Source organism: Lonchura striata, chromosome 3 (assembly GCF_046129695.1).
Source record: "Lonchura striata isolate bLonStr1 chromosome 3, bLonStr1.mat, whole genome shotgun sequence".
NCBI classification, from domain to species: domain Eukaryota; kingdom Metazoa; phylum Chordata; class Aves; order Passeriformes; family Estrildidae; genus Lonchura; species Lonchura striata.
In genome coordinates, this window is record NC_134605.1 from 22,473,097 (window position 1) to 22,490,523 (window position 17,427).

General features: G+C 52.7%; 1 protein-coding gene and 1 long non-coding RNA gene across 2 annotated transcripts; one reads left to right on the top strand and one right to left on the bottom strand.

Moving 5' to 3' along the window:
- Positions 1–9,195: 9,195 nt before the first annotated feature.
- On the top strand, positions 9,196–15,622 carry OVOL2 (ovo like zinc finger 2). Its single transcript, XM_021540251.2, is given in 4 exon segments — positions 9,196–9,499; positions 10,195–10,385; positions 12,557–12,746; positions 15,312–15,622. Coding segments are annotated over 4 exon segments (996 nt in total).
- On the bottom strand, positions 15,103–15,758 carry LOC144245992 (uncharacterized). The gene is made up of 2 exons (XR_013339587.1): positions 15,491–15,758; positions 15,103–15,414 (listed from the first exon to the last, which is right to left on the bottom strand). It is a non-coding gene; the product is annotated as an uncharacterized LOC144245992 (long non-coding RNA).
- Between the last annotated feature and the right edge of the window lie 1,669 nt (positions 15,759–17,427).

Consider the following 17,427-nt stretch of genomic DNA (forward strand, 5'->3'; position numbering starts at 1 on the left):
GCAAAAGAAAAAGGACTGAAGCCTAAGGAAACCCCTGCAAGATATGGAAGGGGAGGGAGAAAAGTTCAAGCACAGCCCATTTCCAGCTTTAGTCCTGAACCACAGTCCCCTCCTGCTCCGTTTGTCCTGTGCAGTGTGAGGAACCAACCTCTCTTATCAAACTGCAAGCTAACAAAAAATAATAACAACTATTTCAAAAACCATCCTAGAGGTATGTTTTCACAAAGCTTTTCACAAAGCTTTCTCCCAGAGTTCTGGTGAGCTGCTGGCTGTCCTTCCCTCTTTGCAGAGGCAGCTCTCCCTCCCTCCCAGTGTGTGTGTGTGTGTGTGTGTGTGCTCACACGGGGGACTTCGCACACACACAGAGCTCTCCACTGGGACACAGGGGCTTGGCTGCCTCAGTGGTAAAGAAGACAAAAAACCCAAAACCTGAATTCAGCCTAACCCAAGCTTCCATTTGCCCTGTGAAGCTGAGCGTGGCTGACGAGTGTGGGTGTGGGCGCCTGCACAGCTTTGCCAAGGTCTCGGGGTAGAGACAGAGCTGAGGAGGGGAGCAGGCTGTGCCTGCTGCTCTTAGCATTGATTTTCTCCTTATGGCAGTGCTAATTATAGCAGCAAAAAGAACTAATCGCTATGTTGTGGGCACTTTTATCTCACAGTGATACCTTTTCCCCTCTGAGAAACGGAATTATTCCCGTCCCTCCGCAACAGGGGCGGACCTGCCTGTGGTGGTGTAGGCACTGATGGTCCAGGTGCAGCCACCCTGGCACTGCAGGAAATGTTTCTTTAGGATTTGCTGGCAGGGTCATGTTGTTGGTTGTTCAAAAGTGCAATATGCACAGGAAAAAATTGTAATGGTAACTTTTTGTGTCCCTCCTCTGCAATTCAGAGGGGTGACTGAAGGTTTCTCTGTGCACAGAAACTCCAAAAATAGTTTGAATTCATTAAGTGTATGTATTAAAAATGCTTTATTTTGACCAGGTCAGACTCCTTTCCAGGCAGGTGGAGGTGTGCCTGGCTTGGGTGAGTTTTGTTTTTTGATGGGCATGAATTAAGTGAAAGCCCTTGGAACTTATCCCCTCAGCACTTGTACAGAAAGAAGCTCCATGAACCTGTCCTCACCAGCAATTTGGATGAATTTTGTTGCTCCTGCCATTTCAGACAAGCCCCAGGGCCCTCAGATAGTTCTTCCCGGGAAGCTGGAAGGAAGCAAATCTGATTGTCCTGAGATTTGAATGATGGAGTAAAGATAAACTGGCGGGGGGGAGATGACAAGATTCAGAGCAAGGAGCGCTGAAACTTTCCTTCCATTTGCAGGGCAGCCTGTGAAACAGTTACTTTGGATTTTAAATTCCCCGTGCATTTCCTCTTCCCAGCCCAGAGGGCAGGAGCTCCCGGCAGCTGCTACCGGAGCCTTTGCTGGTTTTATAGCCAGGCTTGTGTGATTGCACCTTAGGTAGCCAGCCCCAAGGACACGGCGGGTCATCCCCAGCTAAATCAACTAAGGTGTGGGGCTGCCACCGGGCACCAGCACCTCATATTGCCCTGGCCGGGGGAGGGGAAGGGGCCCCCAGACACCCCACGCTCTTTCCCTGACATCACCAGCATGAGGGAGTGAGGAGGAGGGTCTGGATGCCACCTCCCCACCATATCCCTCCCTGCTTTCCCCATGGCATGGTTGGTCCCTGCCCCTCATTTTGAGGTCCTGCAGAGGGTACCCGGCCCAGGGAGTGCAGCCTGGCTCCCTCCTGCAAGTGCCTCCCGTGAGAGGGGGGGATGAAATGCGGGCAGAGGCCAAAGTCTGCCTGCTGTGCAGCAGGGAGAGGATGCAACCCCAGCACGTAATAATTATATTGGTGGCAATTGTACAGACCCTTGCCCGTGGCTGCTGCTGAGAACTGAGGGCAGGGGTGCTGACTGGCTTAGGGCTGGGTTTTTCCTCTCCTGGAAATCATTGTAAAAGGCACTGGGAGATCAAAACCGTTGTGCACGGAACCCCAAAGTGTTGGCAGGGTAATTCTGCAGTCACACTGCAGCAAGGCAGGAAGGTGTGGGGGGTCCTGGCCCCCAAAGCAGGATGAGCTGCACCCCAGCTCACACCCTCCCAGGGCTCTCCCATGGGTAGGGGGGATTCTTGGGCTGCAGCCATGAAGGCAGAAGGGAGAGGAGGGCTCATCTGGGTGTGTGTGGAGGGGCCAGGGGCACCCATGGGTGCTGAAGCCAGCTCTGAGCCCCTCAGCGGTCAAACCAGAGCGGTAAGGAAGGGGGCTCAGCTGGCAGCACAAGTGTGCTCCCTAGGCCATTCCACAGGCAGTGGGGGTGTGTGTGCCAGCTTTTTGCTTGTCCTGGGCATGTTGGAGCACATGCTGTGCTGTAGCACAGGTGGGACAGGCAGGGACTCTCCAGCAGCAGAGCTGGATCCCCGTTGGAAGTAGCCCTGCCCCTGCACGTGTGGCACCAGGACGAGGAGCAGGAAAGGTGCATCTCTCACAAGGCAGTACCTGACACAGGGTCGGGACATCCTGTCCTGTCCCCTGACCCTGCCTGGAGCCATTCTGTGCCCAGGCTGGCATCACCACTGCCACTGGCCAAGGCTGTCCTGGTGGTCTTCCTTATCAGGGAGGAGCTGAGAGCAGTGCAGCAGAACCATCTCCTCTTTCTCCTGCTGCCAAAACCTCAGGGAGCTGCTCGGTCAGGAGTGGCAGCAATGGGACTGTCCCAGAGCACCCTGTTGGGGACAGTTACTCCTTACTCCTTCCTCCAGCTGACCTTCTCTGCCCTTATCACTTCTGTCTCACTCTAATAATCCTGCAAAAGGAGAGCCATGGCAGGGACAGCACCTAACCCCTCCTGGAGATTTTTGAAATGGTAAAGAAATGCTTGAACTCCCTACGCATACAATGGGATTTATGGCAGCCGTCATCCGGCAGGAATGAGGAAGCCTTGGGGGGCCCCAGAGGTGCCATTTGTCCTTGGGGAGGGGACAGGGGGTTTTCTACCACCAAGGTTTGAGCTTGGCGGGGGATGGCAGAGATGGCAGAGCTTGTGGGAGGGGGGAGGCACAGCTTATCATGCCGTGCCAGCTGCGGGAAGCACGGGGTTCAAAGGCACGCTCATTATTTTCAGGAACCTGGAGAGAGACTGACTGAGTCAGCCTCCAGTTGTGGCTCATCCAGCTTTTTCCCAACAGCTTTTAATGGAGAGCTTTCCTCCTGTCTTCCCAAACACCAGCAAATACTTGTCATCCCAATCAGCTAATGGGCTTCACATTCCTGTCTTGAGCTCTCAGCCCCCCTGAGCACATCCCGGTGTGCAGTGCATCCCAACAACAGTGCATCCTGCTGGCAGTGCCTCCCGATGAGCTGTGCATCCCAGTGCCAGGGAAAATGTGTCTTTTCCAGGGCAGTACCTCCCATCTGCATGGGAAGCAGACTCAGGCTGGGCAGCAAAATGGAAACAGGAAGATGTGGTGATGATGGTGCATAATGCAAGTAGGGAAAATGCCTCACACAAGGCTAAAGCCAGGTGGGGGGCTATCAGCAGACCACCTGTGGAATCCTTTCCATTGCATTCCAGCAGCCACTCCAGAGACTGAACTGGGAAGCTGCTCAAGTAGCCAAACCCACCTGGCTGAAACTTCCTGTGACCTGCCAGAGAGAATCCAAAATCCAAGCAGCTTGGGAAGAAGGGTGAAAGGCTGCTGCCACATCTCTTCACTGTTCACACAGCTGTTGGATTTAGTCTCTTGTGAAAACACCAGAGAAGCACAGGGCACTGAGGGCCACCACCAGCAGTGACTGGATACTGGAAAAGGATAGAGGGGCCCTGACTTTGGTGGAAGTTTTCAGAAGTTAGAGCCCATGTGGATTTACTGGTGTCTAAAAAGGGTGTTGTATTTTAAAGCACAGCAGAAACATTCAGAGGGAGTAGTTTTCTGTCCACTATTTAGCTACTGACTTGCAGGATACTCCTGGGGTTTCACTGCCTTTGGAACCTTTGCTGCTGGATCAGGCTGGTAGGAACACACTGAAGTTCTCAGGGAGGAGAATTGCAGGCAGTAGGATTGCAGGAAACCAAGCAACAACAACAACAACAAAAAAACAAGCTAGACAATGCAGGCAAAACTGGCAAGGGGCTTCAGAGATCTCCAGAAACAGATGCTCATCACCTTTCTATGTCAGTCTGAGAGCTCGGGGCTCTGCTGACCACCTTGTGAGAGTGTCCACCTTGGACATCTCTCCAAGAGGGTCACTGTCCTCCCAGACTGGTACTGGACCATGTGTAGGTGATGTGAGGCACACAGGATCCTGCAGCAGCCTCTTCCCCCAAGCACAGGGCTATGGATACCACTGGGGAGGATGCTCAGGTCCAACACTTTCCACAGACCTCACAGAGGGGCCATTTCCACAGGGAGTGGGACCTGTAGGCTCGGTGGGAAACTGTGGGGATGCTGGGCGCCCCGAGGAAGCAGAGCCACAGTGAATGGGCAGCCAGAGAGACAGTGCAGAGACGCTGGGGAGAGTGGGAAGGAAGTGGAACTCTAGGTCGAGAAAGACAAGGAGACGCTGGGAGTGGCAGGGGCCGTGGGAGGCAGGGAGACAGGAGCCCGGTGAGTCAGCCTGGTGGGGTGCTTGAAAGGCGGCAGGGAAGCACAGGCGGGGCAGGTTCTGCCGCAGCCTGGGGAGGGCATCTCCCCCCGGCTGGCACCTTCTCCATCCCTCACTGCTCAGTCAAGGAAAGCAGATCGCCCTCCAAACTGGGGCAGCCTGCAGAGCCGCTGCTCCCTCCTTCCAAGATAACGCTGGCATGGAGCCACTCTGGCTCCTGCCGCTCATCTCAGCAGGAGAGCTGCCAAAACTCGCCTTGCAACCGGGCTTTCCAGCGTCCAGGCTCCATAGCGGGCAGCACAGAGAGTGACCGGGACAGGAGCTTTGCTCTGCCGGCCCGTGCCGCCCCAGCAGTGGTCACATCCCCCTGCGCCCCTCGGGCCAGTGCTCGGCCAAACGCCGTGCTGGGGGTGGGACCCTGCCCTCGGAGGCAGCAGCAGCCCCGGGCGAGGCGCGGTGTGTGCGGGCGGGCGCTGCCGAAACCCGGCTGAGTCAGCCCCGCTGCCGCGGGCGTGCGGTGCGGCGCCGAGCATCCCCGGCAGCTCCACGGCGCTTCGCGGACAGATGCTGAGCTGCAGTACAGACACAACCAGCTGCAAGGGAAGCCGGGGCTGGAAGCAGCATGTGTCCGAGGAGTGGGTTTCTTCCAGAGCAGGGGGACATTGTGCTTTTCTGTGGGCTTTCGAGACACAGCCCTCAGAGGTCCTCACAATCCTGCCTGAAAGGCCCTGTGGCATGCTTGACCTCCACTGGGTAATCCAAGAAGGCAGGAGGTTGGAAAAGGCTGCACAGGAGATAGTCTCCCTTGCTCTAATCTTGCCTCGGTTGAATGAGAACATTTTCCTTCTGTGAACCCCTCTCCGTGATGGGGCTGGGATGTGACCCCAGGGCTCCTGGTGGCCTGGCAGTGGCCACTCCTGGGTGCTGCACCGGGCTTTGTGCTCACCATCCCACCTCTGACGGGGACACACGGAGCGTTTCAGGGAATGGCTGTCACACCAGGGTGTGTCCTGCAGAGGTCTGGGCAGTGTTTTGACAGCCAGACTCCTCCCCATCTCTCCCAAGAATGCATCTTGAGAACAGTGTGGGGGCTCGCCAGCCAAGGGGGTGTCAGCTGGGTTTTTGGGTAACTTGCAGCAGCCCAGATGTCCCAGCCCTGTGTCAAGAGCACTACAGACCCTGAAGATGAAGGTTCATTTTCCCAAGGATATGAAGCCGTGGCCCCTCCTGCATGGTCAGTAAACTTATATAAATCTCCTCACCAGAGTTCAGCTGGGAGCCAGAAACCAAAGGTTGCCTGGCCAAGCTGCTGTACCAGCCAGGTTCTCATCTCCTTCTGGCCTGGTTGGGCTCAAAATAATGAGGTCAGAAAAGGGGTCCTGGGTCACTGCTCTCAGATGGGCAGAGCACCCTGGGCCCCTGCAGGTGGACCTGCTGGACTCTCTCCATTTCAGTGCCAGACGAATGATGGCTGGGGACAAGATGCCACTGGGGATTGAGCAGGAAGGTGCCTTTGCTGGATTCCATGCTGAAGGCATTGCCCTGGCGCTGCTGAGGGACTGTGTCTTTCAACAATGCTCAGCTCTGACGGGCTGTGCAATCAAACCCTCATCCCTGCCCAGGCCATGTCCCTTTGCAGCCTCATCGTGCTGATCATGGTGAAAAGAGGAAGAATGGACAGGGTTCCCTGGGATCACAGCTGAAAAATTCCCTGCTCACAGATCAAACTGAGCTGTTGTCCCCTGAGCAGCGCCCTCCTTACACCTCCTTTCCCAAGTACCTCTCTCTGCTCTTCTCAAGCCCAGCTCCTTCCCTTGCTCCCTACACCCAGGTCCTTGTCCCCAGGCACGCTGTCCTCACTCCCTCCTGGAGCCACATCAACAGGGTGATGCTGGCAGTGACATGGGGTCCTCCAGAATGGGGGGGATGAGTCCCCCTGCCCCTTGCATGTGGCCACCAATCCAACCTCACACAGGGTTCATTTGGGAAGTGGTAGGATGTGATTTGGACAGTGACACAGGGCCGGTTCTTTCTTTGATCCCATCTCTCCCTCCTCACTCCCAAATGATCTGAGAGAAATGAAAGACATTTTAGTAGTCAAATCCGTAAGGGTGAGTCCCACTGTGCTTTGACCTTACAGGGCATTTTGTACATTTAATTTGATTTACACCCAAAATATTAATTTAACATGCTAGATTTTCTCCCACACCCAGGTAATGCTGAAAATTATACAAGATCCTGCAGAAATGTTTGTGCCATTACCTCATTAGCATAATTATTTATCAAATTTAATTACAATGCTGAAGCAGTACATGCAGTGTTGCTCTAGTGGGAGCACGGAGAAGGACATGGACATGCAGTGATAAGCCTGTGGGCAGCCTTGCTGAAGACAAGGATCCCCAAAGATCCCATTTTGTGGTGCTGCATGTGCCTCCCTGCAATGTTGTTGGTGGGGTCATGCTTTGAGCACGCTCCTCAGGCTCCTCCAGGTTAGAAAATACCAAGAAAAGGTATTTGTAGGAAAGGCAGTATGGTTTTCCTATGGGCTCTGGCCAGGCAACACCAACCATCAACAGTCTGCATTTACACCTGGTGTCTCAGTGACTAGGCAGCCCACTACCACTGGAATGCTCTCCTCGTGGAACTGGTGCCTCTACACCCAGCTCATCCTGCCTTGCCAGAGGCTACAGGACTTTCTCTCCACTCTGTGTCTCCTGTGGTGCTGGGCACACCTCAGCCCTGACCACTCGTGTCAAGGCTCCATAGCTGATGATGATATTATATTTATTTATTTTATTATTTATTATTATTATCGTTGTTATTATTGTTACTGTTATTATTCCTGATTCAGCCATGCTTATAACTGCACATCTGATTTAGAGCACCCAGTGGAAGTGAAGTGTGTGCTCTGGGACCTCATTAAATGAGAACCTCAAAGCAGGATTTGAGAAAGCCCAGATGACAGTGAAGTTGTCTCAGCAAGCTCTTGGCTTGGGAGCGCTCTGATTAATGTCATTTGCTACCTCTTTTGGCTTAAACGACAAAGAGTTGTTAAAATAAAAGAAACCTCAAGCTGAAAGCACTGAAAAAAGAAATCAATTAAGCCCCACATAGCTCTATTTTATCCTGGAGCAAAATCTCAGACATAACAGAGAAATTACATAGCCTGAAAGAGAAAGAGAGGGAAGGTTTTATGTGCGGTCTCACTGAGGTATTGCCCGAAGCCATGCTGAGGTGGCTTCCCACCTGGTACCTGTGGAAACTGTAAACTCCCCACAGGAGTAGGGGGAGCAAGTAGGTGCTGGGATACCCTGGTGGAAATACAGACTGCTGAGGAGCTCTCTGACAGCACATCACCTGATGTGGGGCTGGAGCTTCGCCCTTGGGGCTCCAGAAGACTAAGGGGACATCGGCATCCAGCACAGCTCTTTCATCTGGCGGTGATATTTGAAGGCGTACTCCTTTCAGAGGCTCCAGGTCCAGTCCCTGAAGTGAAATCTTGGTCGCAGTGAAACCGACAATGAAACTGCCATCAATTCCCCCTGCTCTGTGCTCTGCCCTGTGGGAGGAAAGCGGCTCCGCCAGAGAGGAGTGACTGCGTTTGAAAGGCCTCTTCCTTCGTGTGGGGAAACAGCTCCTGGCGCTCCTTCCCGCAATGCCCCAGCCCGGTGCCGTCTGTGCCGCGGGGATGAGCTCGGGGAGGAGGCACCAAGTGCGTTTCCACTGCTCTTAATAAAAAAAGTAGATTGAACAGGAAACGGGAGAAGGAATCCCTGAATGTTGTTCAACACCCAACGCCACGCCAGGCGTGGGCTCTGCTCGCAGACTTCTTGTGGGTTTTCTTCTGTTTCTTTTGCTTCCTTCCCCAATACCCTAACCTCTTGTCTTTGTTTCATTTCCACTTTGGGAAGAGGGGGAAGACGACAAGAGGCAAATAAAAGAAGAAAAAACGAGTGGGGAGAGAAATGGCTGTGACACATTTTGAATTTTAAATCAATGACTGAAAAAGAATAATTTTTTTTTTTTCCTTTCTGAACAGAAGAAAGGCTAGTCATTAAGAAAACTAATAAGAACTTTTTCTTCCTGCTGCCGCCCCGAGGACGGCTCGGCCTCTTTCCCGGCGCCTCGGCAAGTCTTCCCCTCGACAGGCAGTCCCGGGAGGGTCTCTGCTCAGCCCCCCGTGGGCGGCGGCACCCGCACTCGCTAACGGGGAGCAGCCCCGGCCCCATTCCCGGCAGGGCATCCCGGTGCGGCGGCGGAGAGAGGGGAGCGGGGCCGGCCCGGCGGGGGCTCCGCCGGCGGGCTGCGGGCAGACGGCAGCGGCGGGGCTCCTTCCTCGGTTGGGTTTTTGGTTTGGTTTGGGTTTTTCTTTTTTTTTTCTTTCTTTCTTTCTTTTTTTTTTTTTTTTTTTTTTTTTTTAATTTTCAGACGTTAAATTCTTTTGCAAACATTCATGCCTTAGGAAGGGCTGGAACAAAGCTCAGCTGCTCCAACCGGTCGGACAGGTAAGCAGACTTGTTGACACCGTTATGTTTGCAGCACGCATGCTCCTTCCCAAGTTTCCTGGTGCATTTTTCTATTCCACCTTATGAAACTTTCCACCCCCCCCCCCCACCCTCTCCCCTCTCCTCCCCTCCCCTTCCCCTCCCCGCGCCTCAGCGGCTCTGCCCGGTGCGTGCGGTCCCGCTCCCCGGACGGCAGCGCAGCGCCCGCGCCCCGTCGGGCTGCGGGCGGGCGGCGCGGCTGACGCGGCCGCTCCGCTCCGTGCCCAGCCGTGCCCCCTGCCCTCGCCATGCCCAGAGCCTTCCTGGTGAAGCGCCGGAGCCCGCAGCCGGCGGTGCGCAGCTGGGATGGGCTGCCCGACGAGGAGAGAGCCGACACCTATATCCCGGGTACGGCGCCGGCGGCCGCCGCCCCGCGACGGGCGCCGCCGGGAGGGACGGAGGGAGCGGGGTCCCCGCGGAGGGGGCGACTTGGGGAGGGGGCTCTGCCGGGCCGGGGGAGCCCCGAGGGGGACTAAGTGGCTTAAAGAGAGCTGTGCGAAACGCGGTGGAGGGGACACGGACAGCGCTCGAGGGAAAAGTCCCCGGGCAGCGGCAGGGGTGCCAGCCCCGCCGGGCCGTGCGCCCCCATGCCTGGCAGCGTCTCACACCACGGAGAGCCCCCGGGAATGGCGGGGCGGGGAGCTGGGGGGAATGTGTGTGTGTGTGTGTGTTACCAGGAAGGTGGGAAACCTCGTTTGCATGAGAAAGGTGGCTGGGGGAGGAGAAGGAAGGACCCAGGGAGGGGGGGTGGGGGGTGGGGGGGTGATGCACTCCTGGCCTCCCCCTCTCCTCCTCCTCCTCCCGCTCCTCCTGCCCTTGCCCGGGGTATAACGGGAAGGCGGCGGAGCTGGCTTGTTTGAACTTTGGGACCGTTCGTGTTTGAGTTTCCGATTGCAGCGTGAGCCGGGGATCCTCCCCCGCCGCCAGCGGCCCGCCCGCAGGTTACACACCGGGCCCCGCCGGCTGCCGCCCGCCGCCTCCCTGCCCTGGCCTCCCGCGGCTCCGGGGTCCCCCCGCTTTATCGCGTCCCCACCCCGTTGCAGGCGGCATCGGCTGCGTGCTGCTGGGCTACGAAGACAGCTGCAGCCTGGAGAGCAGCGGCAGCAGCGGGACCCGGGACGCCGAGCCCAGCGACCCCCCGACGCCCCAACCTGCCCCCGGCGAGCTGGGCACGGGCGGGGGAATGCTGCTGGACCTGGCCGTCAAGCGCCCCATGGTCAGGTCAAAAATCAAGGTAACCGCCCACATCCCGACCGTCTCTTCTCTGGCAATGGGGTGACCCCTGTTCAAGGTCAAGGCCTGGCTGCTGCCTGGGGACACCAGGTGACAACAGTCCCTTGGGCTCGCTTTGCTCGTGGTGACAGCACCTGTCCTGCACACCGAGGTGGAAGCCTGCGAGGGCAGCCGGCTGTAGGATGGCAGTGGCAGGGAAAGCCTCGTAAGCGATGTGCCATAATCTTCCAGTGCCCTTTGCCTTCTCTTATCCTTGCCTGGGATGTGCTGCCCCTGACCTGCTTGGCTCGGGTCCCACAGGAGCTCTGAACCCAGCCAGGAAGGACCAGCCCTGGCAGCGAGAAGTCATGCCCCATGGTGCGTGGGTGGATCTTGTTCCTTAGCGTGGGGCCTCCTTAAAACCTGCCTTCTAGGTTGTACTCAGCCTTCACCAAGAAGGGCTGGGGTGACTCTTCACGCTGCCCCTCCCACCGTGATCTATCAAGAAAGCAGCTAAAGGTTCTCCTCCATAGCTGTGAAGGACCATTGCCACCTTGAGGTCGCCATGCGGGCTTGGGTGAGATGAAGCAATCATCTGTCCGCTGACTTTGCTGAGGAGCCTCTCTGCTGCCAGGGCAGGCACTCTGGCTGCCTGGCTGCTCCCTGGGCAGAGCCAGCAGAGCAGCACAGTGATTTCCCTACCAAGGCTGAGAAGGCAAATTGCTCACGGTGCCTCGGGTCCTTGTGGTACCGAGAATTCAACACCGAGCTGCCGCATCTCCCTCGGAGCATCCAGGGTCCTCTCAGCAGAGGTAGAACCAGGCCACCCCAGCGCTAGGCAGAAGGAGATGTGTTTACCACTGCTAGTTAACACCTCGTTAAACCCTGGCTGCTGCTTTGCTGGATGGGGCTGTAAAAATTACCATTGTTTGTGCCGGGCTGACAGCTTTTCAGTCACCGTGTTCTGAAGTCTCATGATTAGGTTTCACCCCGGTTATATGCAGCTGCTTGAGATGGAGTCATAGCCCTGTTGCCCAACAGATTCTTCCCAGATGGCTCCCCCTCCAGTTTCACACCTCATGGTTTCACAGCTGCCGATTTTTTTTTAATCTTTCTTTACAATTTCGAGTAGTGTTGCTTCAGTAGTAAGCAGAGGAGGAGGGCTGGTTTCTTCAGGAAAAAGAAACCCCAGACATATTCTTGTCCTTGTAAAAAGCCCACTCTGCTGCTGTTTGACTTTAACCTACTTTGTATAATTTAACCTGGGCTATTTGTGACTGTCACAGCAAAACCTCGTTTCAGCAGAGCTGTGTTTTTCAGCCCATGGATGTGTGCATGTGGTCCTGTCTACTCTGCTGGCTTTCCCTCATCCCTGGTGTCTAACAGGGGGCATGTCCGTGTGTTCCGCCAGGAATAATTAAACCAGCAGTGCAGTATTTACATTTTCCAGATATTAAGCCTTCCCTCTGAGGAATGATCTTCCCAGGAGCTGAATCATCAGTGTCTTCTTTAGTCAAGTTATGTCATGGTGTTGGCACCATGCTTTTGGTGCTAGGAGTGGGAATGAGATTACCCCCTAATGTGACTTGGCTGTTAATTAAGGAGCCAGGGACACCAACAGGGTAAGATTAGGGCCATTGTTTCAGTCTCTGCTGAGTCAGCACAACGTGCCTTGGGTTTATCTCTCCAAAACCACCTTTTTTATCACTGCTGGCTGGTTTTTGAGGGACCTGGAGCAGTTGGAGGCATGACTAGTGAAGGCAGCACATAAAACAACTCTCTGGCACCAGGGAAGACTTCTCTTCTCCTTTCAGGATATCAGCTGAGTGCAGGAGCAAGCACAGGAGGGTTCCCACAGAAAGGTGCTCATAGCCTAAGCCCTTGTGTTCACGGATGTAGCTGGATAAGGGTTGCTGCCCCTGGAAGGAAACCGCTACACAGAATTTGTTTTAACCCCTGAATCAAAGCTGGCCAGAGATACCTCAGTGCCAAACTGTGCACATGAAGTCTCCCACTTGATTATAAGGAGAGTGTGAAGGTTTCACCCAGCAGGAAAATCTTGAACGCTTTCACTTTTGATTTTTAATATATCCCCCCATTTTTTTTTTAATGCCACAATAAGCCCTGCTTGTTTTGCTTTATTTCTTCTGTTGGCTCATGCCAATGCTCACAAAGTCCTCTCCCACTTCTCAGTTCACCACTGGCACCTGCAACGATGCTGCCCTGCATAGCTGCGAGCTGTGTGGCAAAGGCTTTCGCCTGCAGAGGATGCTCAACCGTCACATCAAGTGCCACAGCCAGGTGAAGAGACACTTGTGCACCTTCTGTGGAAAAGGCTTCAACGACACCTTTGATCTGAAAAGGCATGTCCGGACCCATACTGGTGAGAATGCCTTCCCCGGGGACCCGCGGAGGGGAGAAGGGGTGGGGTGGAGCAAGGACAAAGAGAGGGTGAGGGTAACCTGGCAACATCATAACATGAAGCCTTGGTTAACATTTGCCAAAAATAGTGGGGAAGCAGCAGAGAAAAGGGGAAGATGTGCCTGTGGACAGAGAAAAGGCTTGGGAAGGTTGAAATCTGAGGAGAACTATTGCAACCGGTGGGAAGCAGTGACGGTGCAGGACTTGCCATCCACACCTTGTGTAGCCATGGCCCCGTGCTGCCACGCCTGGGGCATTGAGGCTGGGATAACCCCCCAGGATAACCTGCCTGGGATAACCCCCCCCCAGGATAACCTGCCTGGGATTACCACCCCGGACAGCAAATCTCTGCAGTTATCTGAGTGCAGGCGGGAGCTCGATGGAGACGCTTTGCCCTCTAGAGGCAACCAGCAGCAGCAGTTTCCTGGGGCTTTGCTGTGGAGAGCTTTCCCAGCTGATTGCTGTGCAGGATGGGATTCAGGCTTGATTTTGGAAATGTCTGGAGGAAGCAGAGTGTGGTTCATGCTGTGCCTCCACCAGGCTGGAGGATGTGCTGTCTGTGACCTCTCTGCTGTGGGGCCAGTTCCTGAGTCCATCCCAAATTGCAGAGGTTGTGTTTCTGTTGCCTCAAATCCAGCTCACTTTTCCCAGAAGTTCTTACATCAGCCTGGAGCAGGGAGAAGGCTGCCAGTTTGGCTTTTATTTTTTCCTTTGGTGGAAGCAATGGCTTAAATAAACATCAACCCCATGCTCTCCGAGGGTAGTGCTTCCTGGTGGGCCATTTGACTTTGCACTGTTGGGCACCCAGAAGGTGCATCCTCCACATCTCCCAGGCACATCCCATCTTTCTAGATGTGTGCAGATGCTCTGCAGAGCCCCATTAACCAGGTGAACTGCTAGAAGTGACACAAGGATGTTGGTAGGCAGGAGTTGTTTCTTAGTAGTAGAGCCCCCACAAGCAATGACACCTGTTTGGATGGGAAAGCATTGCCTGAAGCCAATGTTTTGGACTGTTTGGGTTTGTTTGCAAAGCTTTCATGTGGGAAGAAGAGCTGCCACTTGGGGTATGGCTGGAGAGTGGAGTCAGTGCTTCCAAAGGAAGTGATTTTTCAAGCTGTCCCCTCATCAGAGAGTCAGAAAATAAATCCAAGAGGGTCCCTGTTCAGAAAAATTTGAAATTATTCCTAAATTATTTTAAATTATTCCTAAGTGTTGAAGAGGTTCCCATGGCCCTAATGGGCTGTGTCATCCTGGCACTGCCCTTTCTGTGCTTCTGTTCCTGCTTGTGGAGTGCTGGAGCAGGCACCAAGGATGGTGGAAGTTTAAATTGCCTTCAAATGAGCATGAAACTGCTTTTGTGTGTGAATTCTGATGAAGGTTTGGGCTTTCTCTCCAACTCCAGTTTAATGGAAATGAAGCAATTTCACAGCAGCAAGCATTAGGAAACTTCTCTCTTGATTGTTTAATCTGGTGCGCTGGGATAACCTCTTTTAACTAAACAAAAATGCAGTTGAGATGCTGCTTATTGGAACTTATAATTAACTTGGATTTCTGGTAGATAGATCAGGTCCTGACTGGTAACTTAATGCAATCACAAAATTACAACTGCCTGAACAGACCGATCTGGTTTACCCGTTTCTGCCTGGCTCACCATAGGTCTGATCTTCCAGATTCCATCTTCCCTGGGGAAAAGAGGGAGTTAGGTGACTCCTTATATCAGTTTTAAGGGTGGTCTTTGCTTGGAAACTTACTCATCTAGTGTAGTAAGCAGAATTCCTTCTGGTTTAGTTTCTTTCAAGTGTTGCTAAACCCTCAGCTCTTTAAGCACTGGGGGAGCTGTTGTTAAATCAGTGTTGATTGGTGGTGAAATTGATTTTTATGGTGTTGGTTGTCTGGGCTTTCAAGTCACAAGTCAGTTTCTTCTCCCTCCTCTGGAAACACACAGTTATTTCTTTCATCTTCCTGCACTTCTCTAGAATTTGTAATCTCAGTCATCAAAACTGTATTGTATGAAAGAGCTCTCGCTCCTTTGAAGCATTTGGGATTGCTGGACATTCACTGCTGTTCACTGAAGCTTCATTAAACCGAAAGAGAAAAATTAAAATCTTACCACGACAGATGTTTTCATTCATTGTAAAAGCTGAGACTGATAGTTTTACCTAATCACAGGATTTCAAATAGTCAGGGGTCTAAAATAAGTTTTGCAGGAGCTGATAACGACAACCGTAGGACCAAACCACTGACCTTAGCAGATGATGAGGATAACATTCCTAGGTTTTTTATGCCTAAAGATATCAACCCATTCCTGAAAACTCATAGCCTGGAAGAATGTTTTATTTAGAGAGGCAGCTCCTTGGGCTGCTGGATACCATCTCAGCAGCTGATGTGCCGGAGCCTTGCTCTTGGCTGGCTGTAGGAAACAAGACACAGGTGACACAGCGGGTGACACAGCGGGTAACACAGCGGGTGACGCAGCAGGTGACACAGCAGGTGACGCACAGGTAACGTCTGTCTTTCCCCACCGCAGGCATTCGTCCTTACAAGTGTGAGGTTTGCAACAAGGCCTTCACGCAGCGCTGCTCGCTGGAGTCGCACCTGAAGAAGATCCACGGCGTGCAGCAGCAGTACGCCTACAAGCAGAGGAGGGACAAGCTGTACGTGTGCGAGGACTGCGGCTACACGGGCCCCACGCAGGAGGACCTGTACCTGCACGTCAGCGGTGTCCACCCCGGCAGCGCCTTCCTGAAGAAAACCTCCAAAAAACTCGCAGCCGTTCTGCAAACCAAACTCAGCCCCGTCCTGCAGAGGAACTCCAAAGAGGACGGCAAGGACGAGTGACACGGGGACTCACGGCGCTCAGCAGGAATGAAGTTTACATGTAGGACTACGTATATTATTTTTTTAAGAACAGTTTTGAAAGGAACACCTGAAATTAAAGGGATACTTTTGTTAACGGGACTCTCTTGATGTTGATAAAACTTCAGCTTGACAGAAATATTCCCATTTGTGATGGAAACATCAGACTTTTTTTTTTTTATCTGGCCAATAAAAACGGAATGCTTGCAAAGGCTGTCACCTCTCGGATGGAGTATTTACTGAACTGACATTTGGGCAACCTGTTTTCTGTTTCAGCTCTGCCACAGGTCTGAACACCCCTGACAAATGGGTTCACTATTCCGCACTGTATTTGTTTTTTGTAAAGTTAATAACTGCTACCTCCCATGCAAATTACTTATGAGAGGTTTGGGTGAAAAGTGTTGAGTAAGAGTGCTACTGGTGCACGGTTGTATGCAACATTAATTGAAGTGCCTAAAGAACAGGAGTGCATTATATCAGCAAATGAGCTACAATGTGCAAATACCCTCAGCTCTGCCCCCTGTGTAGTCTGCCTACAATTTTTGGAAGTGTGATCCAAGGTGAGTTGAAACTCTTCCCAAAGGATGCAGAATGTTTTCTTACCAAAGTTTCTCTACTAGCAAATGACATTATTTTAGGGCAGACCTTTGGTTATATCTTAAGTACTTGAAGCCATGAACTTGCTTTTATCATGTTGATATATAAGTGAAATCTTAGCTCTGATGTTCTTGGACTTGCCGTGCTCACTCTGAGGATTATTACCACATCCTTTTAACATACACCTATAGCAACCCAGAAACCCAAGGAAAGCACTGTAATGACTTGAAAATAAGTATTTTCTGTCATGATGAGATGCAATTTTGTGTATATTTTATAGTGTGTGTGTGTGTGTGTTTGGGTTTTTTTTTTCCTCTTTTATATTCAAGTGCTGTTCATTAATACAACAGTGTGGTGGAAAGGGGGACTGAGCCTGTGTCTGCTTTAGGAGATCAGTGCAAAGCTGCAGGCACCAATCTGGCTGCTCCTCTCTGACCACTCTAAGTGTAGAAGGCTCCTCCCACCTAAAATACCGTCAGGCTTAGCCAGGACTTTCACAGTCATTGCTGCTAAAATGAGACATTTTGAGCAACTTTACAAGAACTGTAAAAAAGTCTTTTCAACTTGCTTCAGTTTTGTACAGGCACCTGATTGGGTTCTTGTGGGGAAAAGATTCTAGGGGTCTTAAGACATTCTTAAGGATATTAATGCTTTATTCAGCACAACTGCTGGTGCTTGAGACCTTGAAAATGAGGATAATAAAGTGATGCTACTGTGTTAAGAACAAGCATCCTATATAGCAGGGAAGTTTGTAACATACTTTAATAAATGGGAAGTTGCTGGGGAAAAAAAGCATCTGAGGTAAATTAAAAGATCCTGACTTTACAGAAAGCTAAAGCTTGTACACCAACCCCCAGGTCTTATAACTGAGCAGTGTAAAGAGAAGGTTGCTCACTGCAATGGGATTAATGTTCACATGCCACTGCATGGGATTTGTGTGCTCAGCTCTGCTGAAACCTCAGCCCTTCTCCTGGTACAGCAGAGTTGGGGCTGAAACCCTTCCTCTCCAGCCAGAGACATGTTTGGTGGGTGTACCTGTGTGCATGGGTTGGTTTTTTATCCCTCCTGCACCACATGTTGCTTTTGCTCTCCCTCCAGTGTCACTGCCACAGCACATCCCTGCTGACACAGGCACAGTGAGGTGCGCACAGAAAGGATTCACAAAAGAGAAAGTGAGCAGGTAGCAGGCC